Genomic DNA, 17,045 nt, shown 5'->3' with positions numbered 1-17,045 from the left:
CTAACTCATTGGATATGAGGACATGTGTTTGTTCTGTAATCACCGGTATCCACTAAAAAGCTTGTATACATAACCTCTATTCTAGTCCGGATGTATGGAATTATTACCTGCTTTCTTAATTTTGAATCATGGTTGTATGGTCTATTTACTTCCTTTTTTATATCAATGTTAAAATCATTATGATCTTGATAGTTGGTTGTTTAGTCATCTTATTGCTGTGTAAAGTTGTTAATGGGTGATCGTTTGGCTTATTAAAGAAAGTCAATCTGTATTTTTGCAAAAGAAAAGTAATTTGTAAATAAAATTTTCATATACATGTTCTTAACTAACTAATGAATAAACTTCAAAATCTACCATATGTTTAAGGTTGAATATTTGAATTTTGTTAGTTGACACCGTAGTGTCAGCACGAATGCATTATAGTATCTGCATGTGATAAATGTTTTATGCCAAAAATTCAATTTTCATAAATTTATCCATACACTGAAAATGGTGGAATAAATGGGAGAGAATATACCCACCTATCATTTTTATCCACTTTATGGGAGAACCATTTTCATTATCGCTCGTTGAAATGCGTGGATGAGTACAGCTTGCAGCCACGGACAACCACAAAATGTCAAAGTTCAACGAAAGCCTGACTGTCCACTGACCGTGCTGCGCGCTCTGCTGTTACCACCGCACGCTCGAGTAACCCCGACCGGAATAAAACACATGCACTCTTTCTCTTGGCTCGTGACGACTCAACGGCATCTAGGCTGATCCAAGCCGTGTGGCTCTCGATCCAACGGCCGCCTTGACGCAGCCGGCCGGGCATGGCCACCCACCTACCGCCGGCGACCTCACACCAAACACCGCATCCGGTGCACGGGACGGCGACCAGTCGACCACTACGATCGGTCGACCGGACTGAGCCGCGCTTTTTTCACGGCACCGGGGGCCCACAAATCCCCAATCCCATCGTTAGGCGCGCCACTGGAGGGCGGGCCCCACCAGACCGCCTTTATATACTGTAGCATTTTGGAATTCGGCCCACGGTCCGGTCCAGTATTCCGGACGCGCTGAAGCGGAAAGGAGAGGAGAGGACAGGAGAGGCGGCGCGGCGGCGGCGGCGAGATCCACACATGACACATCTGGAGGCGCGCGGTGGGAATCGATCGACGACTACCCCACCATCTCCTCCTCTTCTCCTCCACTCCACTCCACCGCGTGTTTTTATCTATTTTTGCGCGGCCGCGAGCTCGCCCCCCTCGCGCACCTGCTATCTCTCGCCGCCGCCTAATAATAGCTGCGTGACCAGGCACCACCGCCATGGGAGCGCTCGAGGAGGCCCACCTCGCCACCGCCACCTCCACCGCCGCCATCGCAGCGTGCGAGTGCGAGTGCTACGAGGAGGAAGGGGAGGATGATCTCGTCGAGGCCGGGGGCGGCGAGGGCGAGGCCGGGGCCGGGGCCGCCGACGCCATGGAGCCGGCGGTGCGCGCGGTGCTGCTGGGGCTCGGCGAGGACGCGCGCCGGGAGGGGCTGCGGAGGACGCCCAAGCGCGTCGCCAAGGCCTTCCGCGACGGCACCCGAGGTATGGCGAGAGCTCCTCTCTTCCGGCCTCCAGGATTCGTGGATCCGTTCGTGGTGTGTGTGTGTGTGATGTTTGTGGAGTCCATGGCATCATTTTTTTATCTGTGACCTGCAAGCTGCGCCCTGCGGGCGGAGCTCGACCGTAGCTTGTCTAGCACCGAGCCTGGTGAAGCAGAACAAAGCCGTGTGGCATTTGAACTCGTATAGTATCGTTTGGATCTCAGGACGAAGGATCGGGTTTGCCGGGAATTACTCCCCGAAAATACCATCCTATATCCCATCACTGAAGTGATCGTTTGATGTAAATGGATTGCCCATCAGTCGTAATCATCGCTGTTATGGCGGTGTTAAGTTATTACAGCGCTATTATGCTTCTAGTTTCAGCAATTAACATCGCTCTTTTTGAGAATTGAGCAACTGGCCGCCTAACAGACTTTGACGCAATTACGCAAGCATGATGGCCAAAGTACGCAGCAGGATTGTGCAAAGAGCACTATGCGGAATTGTGGATGGTTACAATGAGGAACGATGTATGCAGTTACTAGGAGTATTATGGTTGGATTGCATACTTGCAATAAGCCCATTCTACAGTTTCTTATTATGAAACTAGTTTGTCTCAGTCTGCAACACTGGGAATTCCTGTAACAATTGCAATGGCTGTCTTTTAGTTATTAGTCTACTTTTGCCTTATGGATTGCAAACTGCAGAATATACTGACTAAGATATAGGATGGTATGCCATGTGCAGGGTTTGTCTTTTGGATTATCAAATTATGCTAATATATTATTACCTTCCAAGATTCTTATCCTATACAGGCTAATGCAACTTTACCCTACAGCTTGTTTACTTACTTAAAATGATATGGAGCGGAGTAGGTCTAATCCATCGATCACTATGACTTGAAAGAGATTTTGAAAAAAGAGTGTACTCTTTAATTCTTTTTCTAGTTGCTGCCATTTTCAAGTGCTAGTATCTTTGGTGTGACCAGCTGGCAGTTGCCATATTCTTGCAGAATTTTCTGTGTTAATCTATCTTATGCAATTTTGTTTTAGTTCAATTGAATCTACATGTCCATAAGTGACCGCTTCACATTTTTTTAGTTTAACAATTCATAAGGTTTTGGAGCACTTGGAATTGATTGTGTCATTTTGATATTTGTTTTACTGGATGGCTGTACTCTGGAAACTCTACATGAAAATATATAAAACCAACCAGTTCCTATCATTGCTCGATTGATAAAATTATTGCTGTCAGTGATTTATCCTAATCTTGATAGAGCCCAGGGGCAAATGATACTTTTACAGTATTTCCATGAAGAGAAATCTTTATTGCTAGTTACTTTCCAGCTTTAATTATATCATAAAAGGCATGTTTTACTACATTAATTCCATAATGTATCCCACGAGAAACACAGAGCCTTTTTTTACTGCTGGTGATTAAGAGATTGCTGATGTTCTGTGCTATATTGCTGCATTGCATACTGGACCACTATCAGCTGTATAATGTCATTTGATTTTGCTGTCCTATACTCCTATTATTAACATTTCTTTAGAAATAGAACAGTTGTTTTCCATTTAGTTTTTAAGTGTGTTTGCTCACACAAACAAAACACTCTCACCAGTATAATGGTAATTGCAAGTTTGCATCTTCGAATACTCAAACATAGGGTAGGGATATGGAGCTACCTTCTCCCAAGTTATTTGTGCATAAATGACAAAACAACCTGTTCAACTTTTTTAGCTACACTGACGCAGTTGCTTTTCCGTTGCATAACTTAATCATCCCTGGAGTTGTACAGTATAGTCAACCAGAGGTCATTTATTAATTCATAGCCTTGCTTTGGAGTCAAATAATTGCAATATTTTTGTTTTTATTATTGTGTCTCCTGCATTCTTCACATGCATGAGCTATCTGCAGGACCATTTTACGCTAGATTGCTAGTTTAACTGAATATGACAATTTTGAGTTAGGTGCCTGCGGTGTCATGATCTGAGCTATATCGTGCTGGTTTTGAATCTTGAAAGATATATGTGAAGTCATAGATAGTATTGAGTCAGGTGCCTGCGGTGTCATGATCTGAGCTATATCGTGCTGGTTTTGGTCTTGAAAGATTTATGTGAAGTCATAGATAGTACGCCCATGCATTTGTTTACAGGATCTTCTCATGTTGTTCTTATGCAACGTAAGGAATCTTTAGTTGTCATTAGGCAGCGTCGTATAAGGGGATAAATTATCCTTTGTTGTATCAGTGTCTTCTTTCTAGTTGCAACTTTTGAGGCTTTTACCCATTATCTTAAACATTTTTGGTTTATAACGGTAATGCAGTTGCTTCATGAGTATTATTTGACATATAGCTAAAAGCCTAAAACTATTGCTGCAGGTTACAGGCAAAAAGTGAAGGACATCGTGCAGGGTGCTCTCTTTCCAGAGGTTGGTGTTGATAAAAGGACTGGTTCTGCTGGCGGAACTGGAGGGCAAGTTGTTGTTCGTGATATTGATCTTTTCTCATACTGCGAGTCATGCTTGCTTCCATTCAGCATACAGTGCCATGTTGGGTATGTGCCTTCTGGTGGAAGGGTTGTTGGGTTAAGCAAGCTCTCTAGAGTAGCTGATGTCTTTGCCAAGAGGTTGCAAAATCCTCAAAGACTAGCTAATGAAGTTTGCGGTGCATTGCATGCTAGCATACAGCCAGCTGGTGTAGCTGTTGCTCTGCAATGCTGGCACATACCTTTGCCAGAGAACTTGAAATGCAAGACTTTGCAAGGTTGGATCAGCACTTCACATTCATCTCGCTCTGGAGTATTTGATGGTGAGAACAGCTCCTTTTGGAATGACTTCTCTGCCCTTCTTAAGCTTAGGGGCATAGACATGGAGAGGGACAGCCATTCTGCCTCTGTATCTTGGTGCCCCTTAAGGTCTCATGAGGCCCCAGCTTGCAATGGGCACTGCAAGAAGGCTGCAGCCAATGGTGCAATTTCACCGAAATCAGTACCAGCTCCCTCTAATATGGTTTCTGCTGTTAGCTCAATGCTCTTATCCCTTGGAGAGGATCCCTTCAGGAAAGAACTTGTAGGTACTCCTCAGCGTTACGTGCAATGGCTGATGAAGTTCAGAGCATGTAACCTAGATGTCAAGCTGAATGGCTTTACACTCAATAATTTGAGTGTTTACGAGAGTCCAGCTGGAGATGCTGCTGACCATCGCACAATCCATTCTGTGCTGCATTTGCCATTTTGCGCACAGTGTGAGCACCATCTACTGCCGTTCTATGGAGTAGTGCATATTGGCTACTTTGACAATGGAGATGGTGAAGTGATCGATCGATCGCATTTTCAGGCCTTGGTTCACTTTTATGGTTGCAAGCTTCAGGTTCAAGAGAGAATGACAAGGCAGATAGCTGAAGCAGTTTATTCTGTTTCGCATTGTGGGGCTATAGTTGTTGTAGAAGCCAACCACATTTGCATGATATCAAGGGGGATAGAGAAAATCAGGAGTAGCACTGCAACAATTGCAGTTCTGGGTCAGTTTTTGACTGACCCTTCTGCCAAGGCATGCTTTCTACAGAACGTATTAGATACAACTGGTTTGGCAGTATGAATCACTTAGATCATACAAACTAGAATATCAGAGAGCTATGGCATCATTTACCATGTTACCAAATTGGTGTGTCAACGGGAAACATTGCCCATGGTTGGAGACAGGGGCCGGTGCCACGTCTCTAAAAAAAGGACACTACTTGACGCCAGAATTTTCGTCCTATCGAAGATTATACTGAAGATGTCGCTGAGAAGCACCAAAATTGTTTGGTTTTCTGTGTGTTGTACCATTTCATTTGCACGGCACATAAAAACTTACTGCAAACTATTGCAGATGTGCCGATAAAGATAGCTATACACAGATGCGTTCCAATGGTTGTCACATCGCATTCGCTATCAAATTTTTGATGAGATCGATGGCTCCAGCTTCTGTACTAGTGTTAAATGAACAGGACTGTTCCCTTGACATTCCGCCTCTTGGTAGCGTCACGTTTCGCTGTCGACTTGCATATTTTGGCCCGTTTGATTTTGCACCGACTAGTATTAGTATTAGCCCTTTTCGCACGTGTAGACGCGGAGAGCTAGCTAGCAGTTCACTGGCATTCCCCGTTCGCCTGAGACTGGCTGCTGCATGCGACCGGTTGGTGGAGCACGCGATGCCCAGCCTCCTGCGCCTCGGCTAACCCGGCTACCACCAACCGTTCAAAGCGCCCTGCGCGGCTCGCGCGCGTACCAAACGGCTGCGCGCACAAGCGGCGCCGCGGACGAAGCGGGGGCCGGATCTCTCACCATCACTCATCGCGCGCCATGCAGGCAAACGAGACGTCACGAGACGTCTCGTACCTAACCACCGAGGTTGCCATCTTCAGTCGAGCGGTTATTGGTTCAGGGTATTGCATGGCATGGTTGTGATCATCCCGGCTGGAAGATCGAGTGGGTTTTTTCTCACGTGGTTGGCTGTTGCCATTTCGTCTACAGTAAAAGCGCCCACGCAATTCCTGTCCGTTCTCCTCCCTAACTGTCCTTCGTATATTCTCCTCTGAAATTTTATGAGAGCCTTTAGCTTTCAAATTTTAAGTGGGATATGGTTCACGTGAAAAATTACTTATTTCACGTAAGCCCCGGGGTATAACCAAACCACAACGAATTAAATCGCAAGGTTCCAACTAATCCATAAGTCCATTTACCAATCAATGCGATTGAACACCTTTTACCTTCACTTTTACATACAATTTTTTTTTGCAAACTATCATTTGCGTACATAAGGTATGTTTGGTTTGTGAGTAAACTTTAAAGCTTACCACGCCTAACTTTAGTAAAGTGTAACGAAGAAAATAAACACCACAAGTTAGACAAACTATGGCTAGAAACTGAGTCTGACAAGTGGAATAAGATGCTAAGAAACTATGACAAACTAAAGTTATGTTATGAAACAAGTACATACATTAAAATTATTGCGTAACTAACCTGTGACTCGGCAAAATTAGCTAGGAACCAAACCACGCCTAACTTTATACCATGACAAGTGACAAGTAACAACAAAACTAAATCTCATTCGTCTGATGTAGCATGATATAATTCTCCTAGCGTACACATGGCTTATCCGTTTGTGACCATTTCACATGCTCTAGCTAAACAAGTTGTACCGTCCGTGAATCCAATTGACCTTTTTTTAGGAAAGAGGTATATAGATCTATATGCATGCTGAAAGCCTCATAATTATTTTGTTTGTAACTCTTGTCATCGCCTCTTTAGTTAAATCAGAGTAGATCAATACAGATGCAGATGTGCAAGGCTAGCCATATTTAGAAAAGAAACAGCGACACTTAACGGTGTGCTGAATTTCAGTGGCGGAGCTAAAGTTCCAGGCACCTGGTCCAGATAATTTTTTAGTTAGAGATCATATATTTTCATCGTATATGCATCCATCTCAACCCAATCTTAGACACCCCGTATAAACTTAGTTCAAACATAAGCGATACTTTTATATATTTTATTTTAGCACCGTTCCCGCTGGTTTTGGTTGTAGCGTGCATAAAAAAAACGGTTCGCTGGAGCAGTGGAGGGCTAGAGGCAGGCAGAATGTTAGATAGTACCTACCCTTCACCATCAGGTTGGAATTAACTAGCTAAACCAATCGAGCGATCAATAATGCTACAGCCCCTTCAGCCAGAGGACGCACGCACGCACGCATGGACGAGTAGTAGTTGGAACGTGCCACGGGTTAAGTTCTTGGACCTGTAGCTGGCCCAGCTTCTCTACCAAGATAGCGTGCTCAACTCATATACATACTGCACGTACACCTCGCCCCCTATATACGATCGACGCACACACACACACACTTCCCAGATCACGCAGACCGCGCCGCTCTCGTAAAACACCGCGAAAAACCACAGTCGAAACGCGCGCAAATCAATCAAGGATCGTTCGTGTGGAGCGAGCTAGCTAGGGTGTCGGGTCGAGATGGCGCCGGTGGCGATGACGTTCCTCCCGACGGCGTCGAACGAGGCGACGCTGCGGCCGTCGTTCGTGCGGGACGAGGACGAGCGGCCCAAGGTGGCGTACAACCAGTTCAGCGACGCGGTACCGGTGGTGTCGCTGCAGGGGATCGACGGCGCGGCGCGGGCGGAGATCCGGGCCCGGGTGGCCGCCGCGTGCGAGGGGTGGGGCATCTTCCAGGTGGTGGACCACGGCGTGGACGCGGAGCTCGTCGCGGAGATGGCGCGCCTGGCGCGCGACTTCTTCGCGCTGCCGCCCGAGGACAAGCTGCGGTTCGACATGTCCGGCGGCAAGAAGGGCGGCTTCATCGTCTCCAGCCACCTCCAGGTACGTTCGTGCGCCGTTCATGCACTTCCAAGCCGGCGTGAGAATGGCCGGCCGGCGACGTCCCGATCGATCACCATGTCTATTCCGTAGCTTCGTCAGAGATCACCATGTCTATTCCAAATGACAACTTTGATTAGGTTACAACTCCAATGGTTTGTCGAATTAACGGTATTCCGTCCATACCACTTTGCACGGTATTCTTTTAATTATTTGCTTGTTGCGCGAGGCGCCCAAGATAGCCAGCTAGTCATCCCACTGTCGATGTCTTGTTTTAATCCTTGTTTTTTTGCATGAGCTTTCTGTATTTTTTATCAAGTCGTGCATCAGTAGAGAGTACAGCCAGCGTTCACAAGCTACTCCGTGTTGGCTCTGGTACTAGCCACCCCTCACTTCATTACCTAGGTTGGATTTTTTTTCATTCTTTGATCAATTTTTAATTTGTCTTTATATTAGAATTGAGATATTCCAAAGTGTCATTTGTATTTTAGAGTCAAAATATTTTATAATATGAAAGTGAGAGTACACAAGCTCTGATATCTAAGACATCCATCGTTTCTTGGGATTAACCAGACCTTATTTAGCCCACGAATAGTTTGGAAACATATGAAGAGAGCAAATTATACTGTCTTTAGTACACAAATATCTGTTCAGTGGTTGTTCCAGACCTATTCTTTTGTGTTAGTTGCTCTAAACTTCGAATCCTACATTATGTTGGATTGTTTAAATTTTAAACAAATGGATTTGTTTGATTTTAAAAGAAATTTCTATATATGTATATATATTATAGCAAAAAAATATCCCATCGAATATTTTGAAAAGCATGTTCATAATAAACGACGGACTGCTAAACCAAAAAGTCCTAAAAGAACACTGCCTTTAGAAAACTTGTACCAAGTACCAGGGTTCGTGGACAGATCCATAACAAAACAGAACCTTTCAAACTTCCTGTTGTTTGTCCATCACCGTTTCTATAACATTTCAAACGTACTTACTATGGTACATTGTCCAGAACCGTTTTCTGTAGCTATCATCTTAATTGTCACGTTGAAATAAATTAATCTAAACTTAAAAATAAAATGCATCTCGATTTACACGTACGTGAGAAGTTGTCCGGTGTGAGGTGCAGGGGGAGGCGGTGAAGGACTGGCGGGAGATCGTGACCTACTTCTCGTACCCGGTGAAGGCCCGCGACTACTCGCGGTGGCCCGACAAGCCGGCGGGGTGGCGCGCGGTGGTGGAGCAGTACAGCGAGCGGCTCATGGGCCTCGCCTGCAAGCTGCTGGGCGTGCTCTCCGAGGCGATGGGCCTCGACACCACCGCGCTGGCCGACGCCTGCGTCGACATGGACCAGAAGCTGGTCGTCAACTTCTACCCCAAGTGCCCCCAGCCCGACCTCACCCTCGGCCTCAAGCGCCACACCGACCCCGGCACCATCACGCTCCTCCTCCAGGACCTCGTCGGCGGCCTCCAGGCCACCCGCGACGGCGGCAAGACGTGGATCACCGTGCAGCCCATCCCCGGCGCCTTCGTCGTCAACCTCGGCGACCATGCCCACGTGAGTAACCCCGGTGACTTTTTAGGCCGCCGTCACTTGTACACGACAAATGCATTATGCATATGCTGAGACGACCACCATGGCATGTGTGAAATATCGTGCAGTATCTGAGTAATGGGAGGTTCAAGAACGCCGACCACCAGGCGGTGGTGAACTCCGACTGCTGCCGGCTGTCGATCGCGACGTTCCAGAACCCGGCGCCGGACGCGAAGGTGTACCCGCTGGCGGTGCGCGACGGGGAGGAGCCCATACTGGAGGAGCCAATCACGTTCGCGGAGATGTACAGGCGCAAGATGGCACGCGACCTCGAGCTCGCCAAGCTCAAGAAGAAGGCCAAGGAGCAGAGGCAGCTGCAGCAGGTGGCGCTGCCGCCGCCGCCGCCGCAGCTCGCCGCGGATTTGGCCGCACAGAAGCCCAAGTCTCTCGACGAGATTCTTGCTTAGATCGTCACGCACTCAGCGGGATATTGATGTGTGTCGACTCGAGTATGAACTAGATAAGTAATATGATTATGCATGTGCAGCACGAGACAGAAATAATGTGTATCTTCGGTCGAATTGAAGCAGTCGTAATAGTACCAAGTAAGGATTTTAACAAGAAAATTTCTTTACGTTTTCAGACGTGTATTTCCTCTTTACCGGCCAATTAAAAGGGACAACTCCCACCATCCTTTTCCAAAAAAAGAGCAAAAGGGGAACGTTACATGAAGCATGACGGTTCATTTATGAACTGAAAAATATCTCACGCTCATGTACCTTTTTTAGTTTGATCAGAAGTAGAACAACACATGCAGGATGTCAGGATGTGATGCCAGGTATTCTCACAAAAAATAATTCACCGGGCAGTTGATTCAATAGCAGAAGTTTCTGTTGACTAAAAGGAGATGCATGGTGGCGACTGTGCAGTATTGACCATTATTCTTCCATGTTTTCAGAAAGCTACACGCCAGAAAAGAAATATAAGACCAGACAGCACTGGGCCTCGAAACCTGCTGGAAATTGGATCCAATTACTTGTTGGCCCACGACATGGGCCAAGACCTATCATTCCGCAAAGGAATCTGGGCCTAATCGTTAGGCCCAATTACTTGGTGCAAGCAACGGGAATGAGTTTGCCCACGAGCAACAGCTTAGCCGTGCATCTCCAGCAGGGACCATAAATCCAACCCCTAAATTTACTGCCACACCTCCGTACTGAAATAAGATTATTTTTCAGTTTTTCTATATAATATTTTTACTCTTCATTTTATTTGAATTTTTTTTGCGATTAATAATTTTATTCTTACTAGATGATAAAACATGAATAGTACTTTATACGTGACTAATGTTTTAAAAGTTTTTGTGCAAATTTTTTAAATAAGACGAATGATCAAATGTTGAACACGAAAAAATAAAAAATGAAAATTATTATGGGACAGAGGTAGTATTTAGTATTTAAGAGTTGAGGCTAAAGATTTATATCCAGCAGGGTCAAGCAGTGTTCCTCTTGCAAGGTCGTCGTCGTCCCACCCAAAGCTCAACCCCCACCAGCAATTCTCCTCCTCCCCAGCAGGCATGGCTCCTCCTCGCCAACAGGAATTGTGGCCTCCCTATTCAGGCCCAGATATAATCATATAACCTGGAGCTCTCCCGCGCTTGCTTATCACTTTATCAGCCCTACACTCCTCATCCCGGCTATCCTGTGTACAACACAATCTTATTTGGTTGTGATCAGAGTTTACAGCACCGTGGGGGCCTCCAACGCCACCGCTTTGGCGGAGAGTGATTATCGCGGTTTTGTACCGTGATAATCACGGTAACTGCTTCCGCCGGTTTGGTGAAAGTTGGTTATGAGTTGTGACAGCATAGAATAGAGAAGTAAATTACTTTTTTCATGTGAAGGATGCAAGAACGAACAAATATTGTTAAATCTAATTAGAAGTTCGTGTATATTCTAAGTTAAACATCTGAAATAAATTGGTACCCTCTTGTATATAATTATCCGTAGCATCATTGTTCTGTTAGCGTGATAGGCTGCAGTATAATTAAGCACCGGTACATTCCTTGTAAAATTCGTTACTTATAAAATCTATATTTCGGCAATTATAGGACTGTTAGTTTTCAAAAAAAAAAATTATAGGACTGTCTTGATGCACATGTATAAATGCATGCACTGCTACTCAATTCCATGTTTGGAAATTTTGAATTTGAATTTAAATTATGGTGTTTAAAATTGTGAATTTGAATATGTTGATTTCCGTGCACTATAAATATTTATGTTTCATCTATCCTGGCGTTAAACTAGGTAAAATACAAGAGAGAATAAAATGTTAGCTAAGAAATAGTAGAAGATTGTTGATGGAGTTCGAGATATTAGGGAGTGGATTTTAAACCCTCAATGGGACATCACTCATCTATTACATCCAAATAGTCATAAAAAACTTAAAAAAATATAAAGATAGATTAATATAAGATATATCACTACACAAACATGCAAGTTTAAATATAACTTCTATAATTCATAGCAAAAATAATAAATATGACTGTGAGTATAGAGTTTAATTTATTATTTTTGTTATGGATCATAGAAGTCATATTTAAACTTGCATTTTTGTTGAGTGTATATCTTATATTAATATATCTTTATAATTTTTTATAACTATTTAGATAAAATGTAATATATGAGTGAACATTCTCTCGAGGATTTAGAATAATTTTTTGAGATATTATAGGAAAGAAGATGACTGCACACGAGGGTGAAAAAGAAGATATTAAAACCAGGCTGCACTAGTAAATCAAAAACCGGCAGATGAGAACACGGTTTCGAGCGCGCACGAGCCAGCGAGTACGTACCCCGGAAAAATGTGGGGGCGGCTCAGGTGAGGCACGCGACGACGCGATCGATCGATCACACGCGCGCCGGCGCCGGCGCCGCGCCGTCCCCGTTGCGTTTGCCCCCAGTGCCCTCCCGCGCAGGCAAACCCATCGCAAAGATCGCGTCGCCAATGCGGCATATCTCTCTCTCTCTCGCGCGCGCGCGCACACGTCGCGCTCGCGACTGGCTTCTCCAGGCGGCCGCCCGCTCACGCGCCAGCCCGTGACGAGATCGAGCTACTTGTACGCTCCCCCATGCCGCAGCGCTGTTCCGTCCGCGCGCGCGCGCCCGCCCGCAGCAAAAGGGCGCCCCCGACTCTGTGTGCGCGAGCCGAAACCGGGCAAAACTTTCCAAACTCCCTTAATTGTGCTACGTGTCATGTGTGTCCATATGTATATGTATCCATCGATGAACACCATTCAGTTTAAAATATTGTGGTTTGCATGCATGCACGTACGGATGCGCGGGCTGCAAGTTGCACTTCGTGGCGGGACATTTCGGCGGCTGATGTGCTGTAACGTGACGTCTATATATGTAGGAGTATATAGCATCGTTTTCAGTTTGGAGGCTCCAAAAGAATGGGTGATCGTACAGCCATACCTGCAAACCATGAGCGGAGCAGGGCAGGACGCCCGGTATTTTGCAATCTGTTGGCTCATCACTACTGGTGCGTGTGTCACGGGGAGACGGCGAAACTAGAATCGGCCACGCATGTATATCCACGTAGCCGGTTTAGTTGCCAAATTTTTTTTTCCAAAAATATCATATTAAATATTTGGATATTTAAATAGCACATAAATTTACATAAATGTTAAAACTAATTATATAGTTATGGAGAAAATCACGAGACAGATATTTTGAGCTTAATTAGTACGTGATTAGACATAAGTGCTACAATAACCAATATATGTTAATGGCAAATTAATTAGACTCAAAAGATCCGTCTCACGATTTTTAGACAGAATCTAAAATTTATTTTATAATTAAACTATGTTTAATACTTAAAATATATGACCGTATGTATCGGTTGATGTTTTTGCAAAACCATTTCATAAACCGAACACAGCCTAAGTTTTACTGCTCAAGTGCTCATGCGGCGGCGACGGCGAGAGCTCAACGGTATGAGATGTTGAAGCCTAGTAGCGTCACATGCAGCTACGCCGAAAAAAAAGGCCGCTCTTTATCGGGAAAGAATCAACATACTTCCTACTGTCAAATCATCGTCCAGTGGGACAGATATAAAGAATGACGTCGAACGCTTACCTTGTGCTGAGAACGCAAGACAGTATACGTCGATAGCTCTTGGCTGCTGCGAAAGTAACTCCAGAGTAGAACCCATTCAGAAGTGTGTCTGTGTGTGCGATCTCATCTCTTCATCAAGACACAAAAGAGTAAAGACTTGTCGTGGATACTCCATGCACCAGCCTGTGCTGGGACCATCCATGCCCAGTTGAGGTCACCTCGCTAGGACGCATGCTCTGTCAAGGACAGATCAGGCTGCACATCCACCCGGGCACGCAGACACGGCCGGCGCCGGGACGGCTCGTACAGTACCTGCCGCTAAGAAATCAGAATAAATGTGGTGCAATTCCCGCCCAACATACGGAACGCATGCTGCAAATACTTGCATTCTCACGCCGCGCCGCACGCGAATTCAGCGCCACGCAAATCATTCTGCGTGGAGCTGCAGCTGCTGATGGATCGAAGCTTGACGGGCCGGAGTGTGACGCGCCCGCCTTCTCGCTGGCACTGAGGATGGATGATTAAATCATCATGATTTGCGTGAATCCGGGAGCGCTTTTGAGTTCGGCGCACGATCGGGCTGATATGCACGCCAGCTGCGCGGGGTTCGGCGGGCGGAGTCCGCCTCTTGCGTGGTGAACGTGATGTGCGCGTTCGTGCCGGACTTGGCGGTGAACAGGCACCCCGGTAGCCCGGTGCCGGACCAATGTAGCCGTGTCCTGTTTAGGGGCAAGAATTGCTGACCAGTTTAGGAACTTCCACGCATTGCTAATCTTTTGAACTGGACTCAGAAGTCACAGCAGAGTGCATGCCACGTTTAGTGTCAGCTGCCTATGCCTACTGGCTACTGCCTACTGGACCATGGTCATAATTAAGCAGTAGCCTATTTACTGTTGCCTTAAGCTTTAAAACTTGAGAAAATTGAAACACATGTGGTGGTAAAGCAACTCAATGCCTTGGCTATTATGCTCCAGGAACGGAGACAGACAAGACATTTTGTTTTTCTTTCAGGCGAGCCCGTGAGTTGTGACCAGTTTAGCATCACTAACAAATGCAAAAACCTGTAAAATGTGAAAGTGAAACATTAGATGGGGGATATTTAATCATGTCTCAATCCTAGATTAGTAGTTAACGACTATATCTATAATATATGAATTTAGGACCTATATATCATAGTTATATATGATGATAAATTATTAAAACAATTGAATGTCCCATTTGACGGTGTATCTACATCACACCTCCCCAGACTCAGTCTCACTTCCACAGTTCACTCCGGCATAAACAGTAGCCCCCAATATCGCACTGTCGCCACACCTGCAGAACACACGCATACACAAAAAAGGGTGACACATGGCGATGCCACTCCTGCAATTTTCGTCCAACTCCAGTGGCTGATTCCTATCCAAACAGCTATATATTCCACGGCCGTCTCGCCCTTCTCCAACCCACACAGCTCGCGCGCCAAGCAGAGAGCCAAAGAGAAGCCAAGAAACATAGCTCGTTCGTTCCACCATTGGCGCCGCTCGCTCGATCGATCCATCGGTCTCGTTCTCGCCTCCGACCATGTGCAAGGTCATCACCATCCAGTCGCTCGTGTGGCTGCGCCGCACGGTGCGGCGGTGGCGCTCCTGCGCCGCGGCGCGCCCAGGCATGGAGCGGGACAGAGCGGTGCCCGCGGGGCACGTGGCCGTGACCGTGGAAGGCGGCGGCCCCGGGGAGGAGGCTAGGCGGTTCGTGGTGCGGGTGGCGCACCTGAACCACCCGGCGTTCCGGGAGCTGCTCCGGCAGGCGGAGGAGGAGTACGGCTTCCCGTCCGGTTCCGGCCCCGTCGCGCTCCCCTGCGACGAGGACCACTTCCGCGACGTCATCCGCCGCGTGTCCTCGGACGAGCGCCACCACCTGGTCCGCTCCCACTCCCTGCAGGCCTTCTGCGGGGCTGCCGCCGGCCGCGGCCTCACGAAGCGTCGCGCCGAGTCGTCGTCGTCGTCGTCGCGGGCGCCACTGCTTCAGGGCATGGCCATGGACAGCCTCGTCTGGTGATCGACCAGTCGTCACTGGAAGCCTCGTACAGAAGCCACTGATACGCAGCAGGTCATTCCATCTCTGCAACCACATGCACACGTCCACTTCGTCCGCGGCATTGGCAGCCAGCAGCTGGTCGTTCGGGCGCCGCAAAAGGCGACGCAGCACGCGTGCCGCGGGACAAAGAAGACCGTGAAGGCGCGCGTGAACGACACAAGGCGCGCGCGCGAAGGGCACAGCAAGAACGCGCGTCCGAGCGCCGGAGCACGCATGCAACTAAAGGGCGCGATCTCGTGCTCGGCGTAATGGCGGCGTGCCAACCGCGACGACCGGCCGGCGAGCGCAACTGGGGACAGTACTAGCTAGGAGCTAGCAAGTAGACTATAGCTAGCTGCCATGGACTGACAGCTACTACAAGATATACTAATTTGATTGAAGAAGGTGATGGTTTTAGGCATTCTTCTCTCTGTAATTCTACTCGGGAATTAATAAACAATCGATATATATGCTTTATTGTTCATGCATGCATGTATGTTTTCGTCGCCGTTTGTCATGTGCTCGTGATGTTGATGTGGCAAACTTGTCTCAACCCAAATTGGCCCGGATGTTTTGACATGCTATGTGTACCAGCCGTTAAAACTTGTCTTTGTCGTTGAGCCCTTCTCCCGGCCGGGCCGGTCGATGGAGATTAGAAAATACAAGTAAAATTAAAGCAAAACAAGAGCTAGCTGCAAGCCAATCAACGCGATTGACGGATGTTAATTCCTTAACAATTAGTAATGTAGATAGCCAGCTAGATCGAAGTCAAGGCATGGTTCAACATCGACGTATGCATATACGTGCATGCATGGATGCATACTTACTCGCCTTCAATTTGTTGAGAAGAGTTTTTTTACCATCTTTGAAAAAGTAGCTTAAAATATCACACTTTTTAGTGTAAAAGGTGTAGTATCTTGAGGTACATTATATCTTAAGGTATTAAAAATTTGTACTAAAATTTTTAGTACATTGATGTACTTTTTAAGAATGGTGAAAAAAGCCCTTTTGAGGAAGTGAAAAGGTGGTCGTAAAATTAATGTTCACACCATGTCGAACCATTTTTTGGGGTGAAAACTGAACAAAAACGGTAGAGTGAGAAAAGATAATAATGTTGGTATTGTCGAAACATTAAGAAATACCATAATAGAGCCTTCAAAACAGTATCAGAAGAGCAAGCGTGTTCATATTTACATTGCAAATTAACATCGTGCGCAACTAATTAGTAAAGATTGAAATAGGTAGATAACTAATTTCGAGTTTTCTAATGATATTATACCATCAACATGGATAACACATTAGTGTTTTCTTAAGTTCTTTTTACAATTTCGATGAGTCCTTGGTAGTTGGTACTATATGCTTTTTTTTTCTGGAAATTCCTTATAGAAACAGTACCCG

The 17,045-nt window shown here is 46.2% G+C and overlaps 3 protein-coding genes across 4 annotated transcripts; all 3 read left to right on the top strand.

Annotated features, from left to right (window-relative positions):
* Nucleotides 1–1,050: 1,050 nt before the first annotated feature.
* On the top strand, nt 1,051–5,296 carry LOC102719953 (GTP cyclohydrolase 1). 2 transcript variants are annotated; one of them, XM_040523511.1, is made up of 3 exons: nt 1,051–1,146; nt 1,301–1,576; nt 3,956–5,296. In XM_040523511.1, exons 1-3 carry the CDS (start codon nt 1,125–1,127, stop codon nt 5,170–5,172), a joined length of 1,515 nt encoding a protein of 504 aa, XP_040379445.1. In that variant the 5' UTR covers nt 1,051–1,124; the 3' UTR covers nt 5,173–5,296. The 2 variants fall into 2 exon arrangements, with proteins under 2 accessions (XP_040379445.1, XP_015691606.2); XM_015836120.2 differs by having other exon boundaries at nt 1,051–1,576.
* Nucleotides 5,297–7,339: 2,043 nt separating this feature from the next.
* On the top strand, nt 7,340–10,089 carry LOC102719670 (flavanone 3-dioxygenase 1). Its single transcript, XM_006653784.3, has 3 exons — nt 7,340–7,937; nt 9,064–9,492; nt 9,597–10,089. Exons 1-3 carry the CDS (start codon nt 7,575–7,577, stop codon nt 9,933–9,935), a joined length of 1,131 nt encoding a protein of 376 aa, XP_006653847.1. The 5' UTR covers nt 7,340–7,574; the 3' UTR covers nt 9,936–10,089.
* Nucleotides 10,090–15,152: 5,063 nt separating this feature from the next.
* LOC102699498 lies at nt 15,153–16,121 on the top strand. Its single transcript, XM_006652902.3, has one exon. It carries the CDS (start codon nt 15,153–15,155, stop codon nt 15,627–15,629), a length of 477 nt encoding a protein of 158 aa, XP_006652965.2. The 3' UTR covers nt 15,630–16,121.
* Nucleotides 16,122–17,045: the final 924 nt, after the last annotated feature.

The sequence above is a fragment of the Oryza brachyantha genome, chromosome 4 (genome assembly GCF_000231095.2).
Source record: "Oryza brachyantha chromosome 4, ObraRS2, whole genome shotgun sequence".
In the NCBI taxonomy this organism is placed as follows: Eukaryota; Viridiplantae; Streptophyta; class Magnoliopsida; order Poales; family Poaceae; genus Oryza; species Oryza brachyantha.
The sequence above is the reverse complement of the archived record's forward strand: the minus strand, read 5'-3'. Positions and strand labels throughout refer to the sequence as shown.

Coding starts and splice junctions, on each gene's coding strand:
- LOC102719953 (XM_040523511.1), top strand. CDS start 1,125: ATGACACATCTGGAGGCGCGCG. Junction 1,147..1,300: donor GACACATCTGGAGGCGCGCG/GTGGGAATCGAT, acceptor CTGCGTGACCAG/GCACCACCGCCATGGGAGCG. Junction 1,577..3,955: donor CTTCCGCGACGGCACCCGAG/GTATGGCGAGAG, acceptor CTATTGCTGCAG/GTTACAGGCAAAAAGTGAAG.
- LOC102719670 (XM_006653784.3), top strand. CDS start 7,575: ATGGCGCCGGTGGCGATGACGTTCCTCCCGACGGCGTCGAACGAGGCG. Junction 7,938..9,063: donor TCGTCTCCAGCCACCTCCAG/GTACGTTCGTGC, acceptor TGTGAGGTGCAG/GGGGAGGCGGTGAAGGACTG. Junction 9,493..9,596: donor ACCTCGGCGACCATGCCCAC/GTGAGTAACCCC, acceptor AATATCGTGCAG/TATCTGAGTAATGGGAGGTT.
- LOC102699498 (XM_006652902.3), top strand. CDS start 15,153: ATGTGCAAGGTCATCACCATCCAGTCGCTCGTGTGGCTGCGCCGCACG.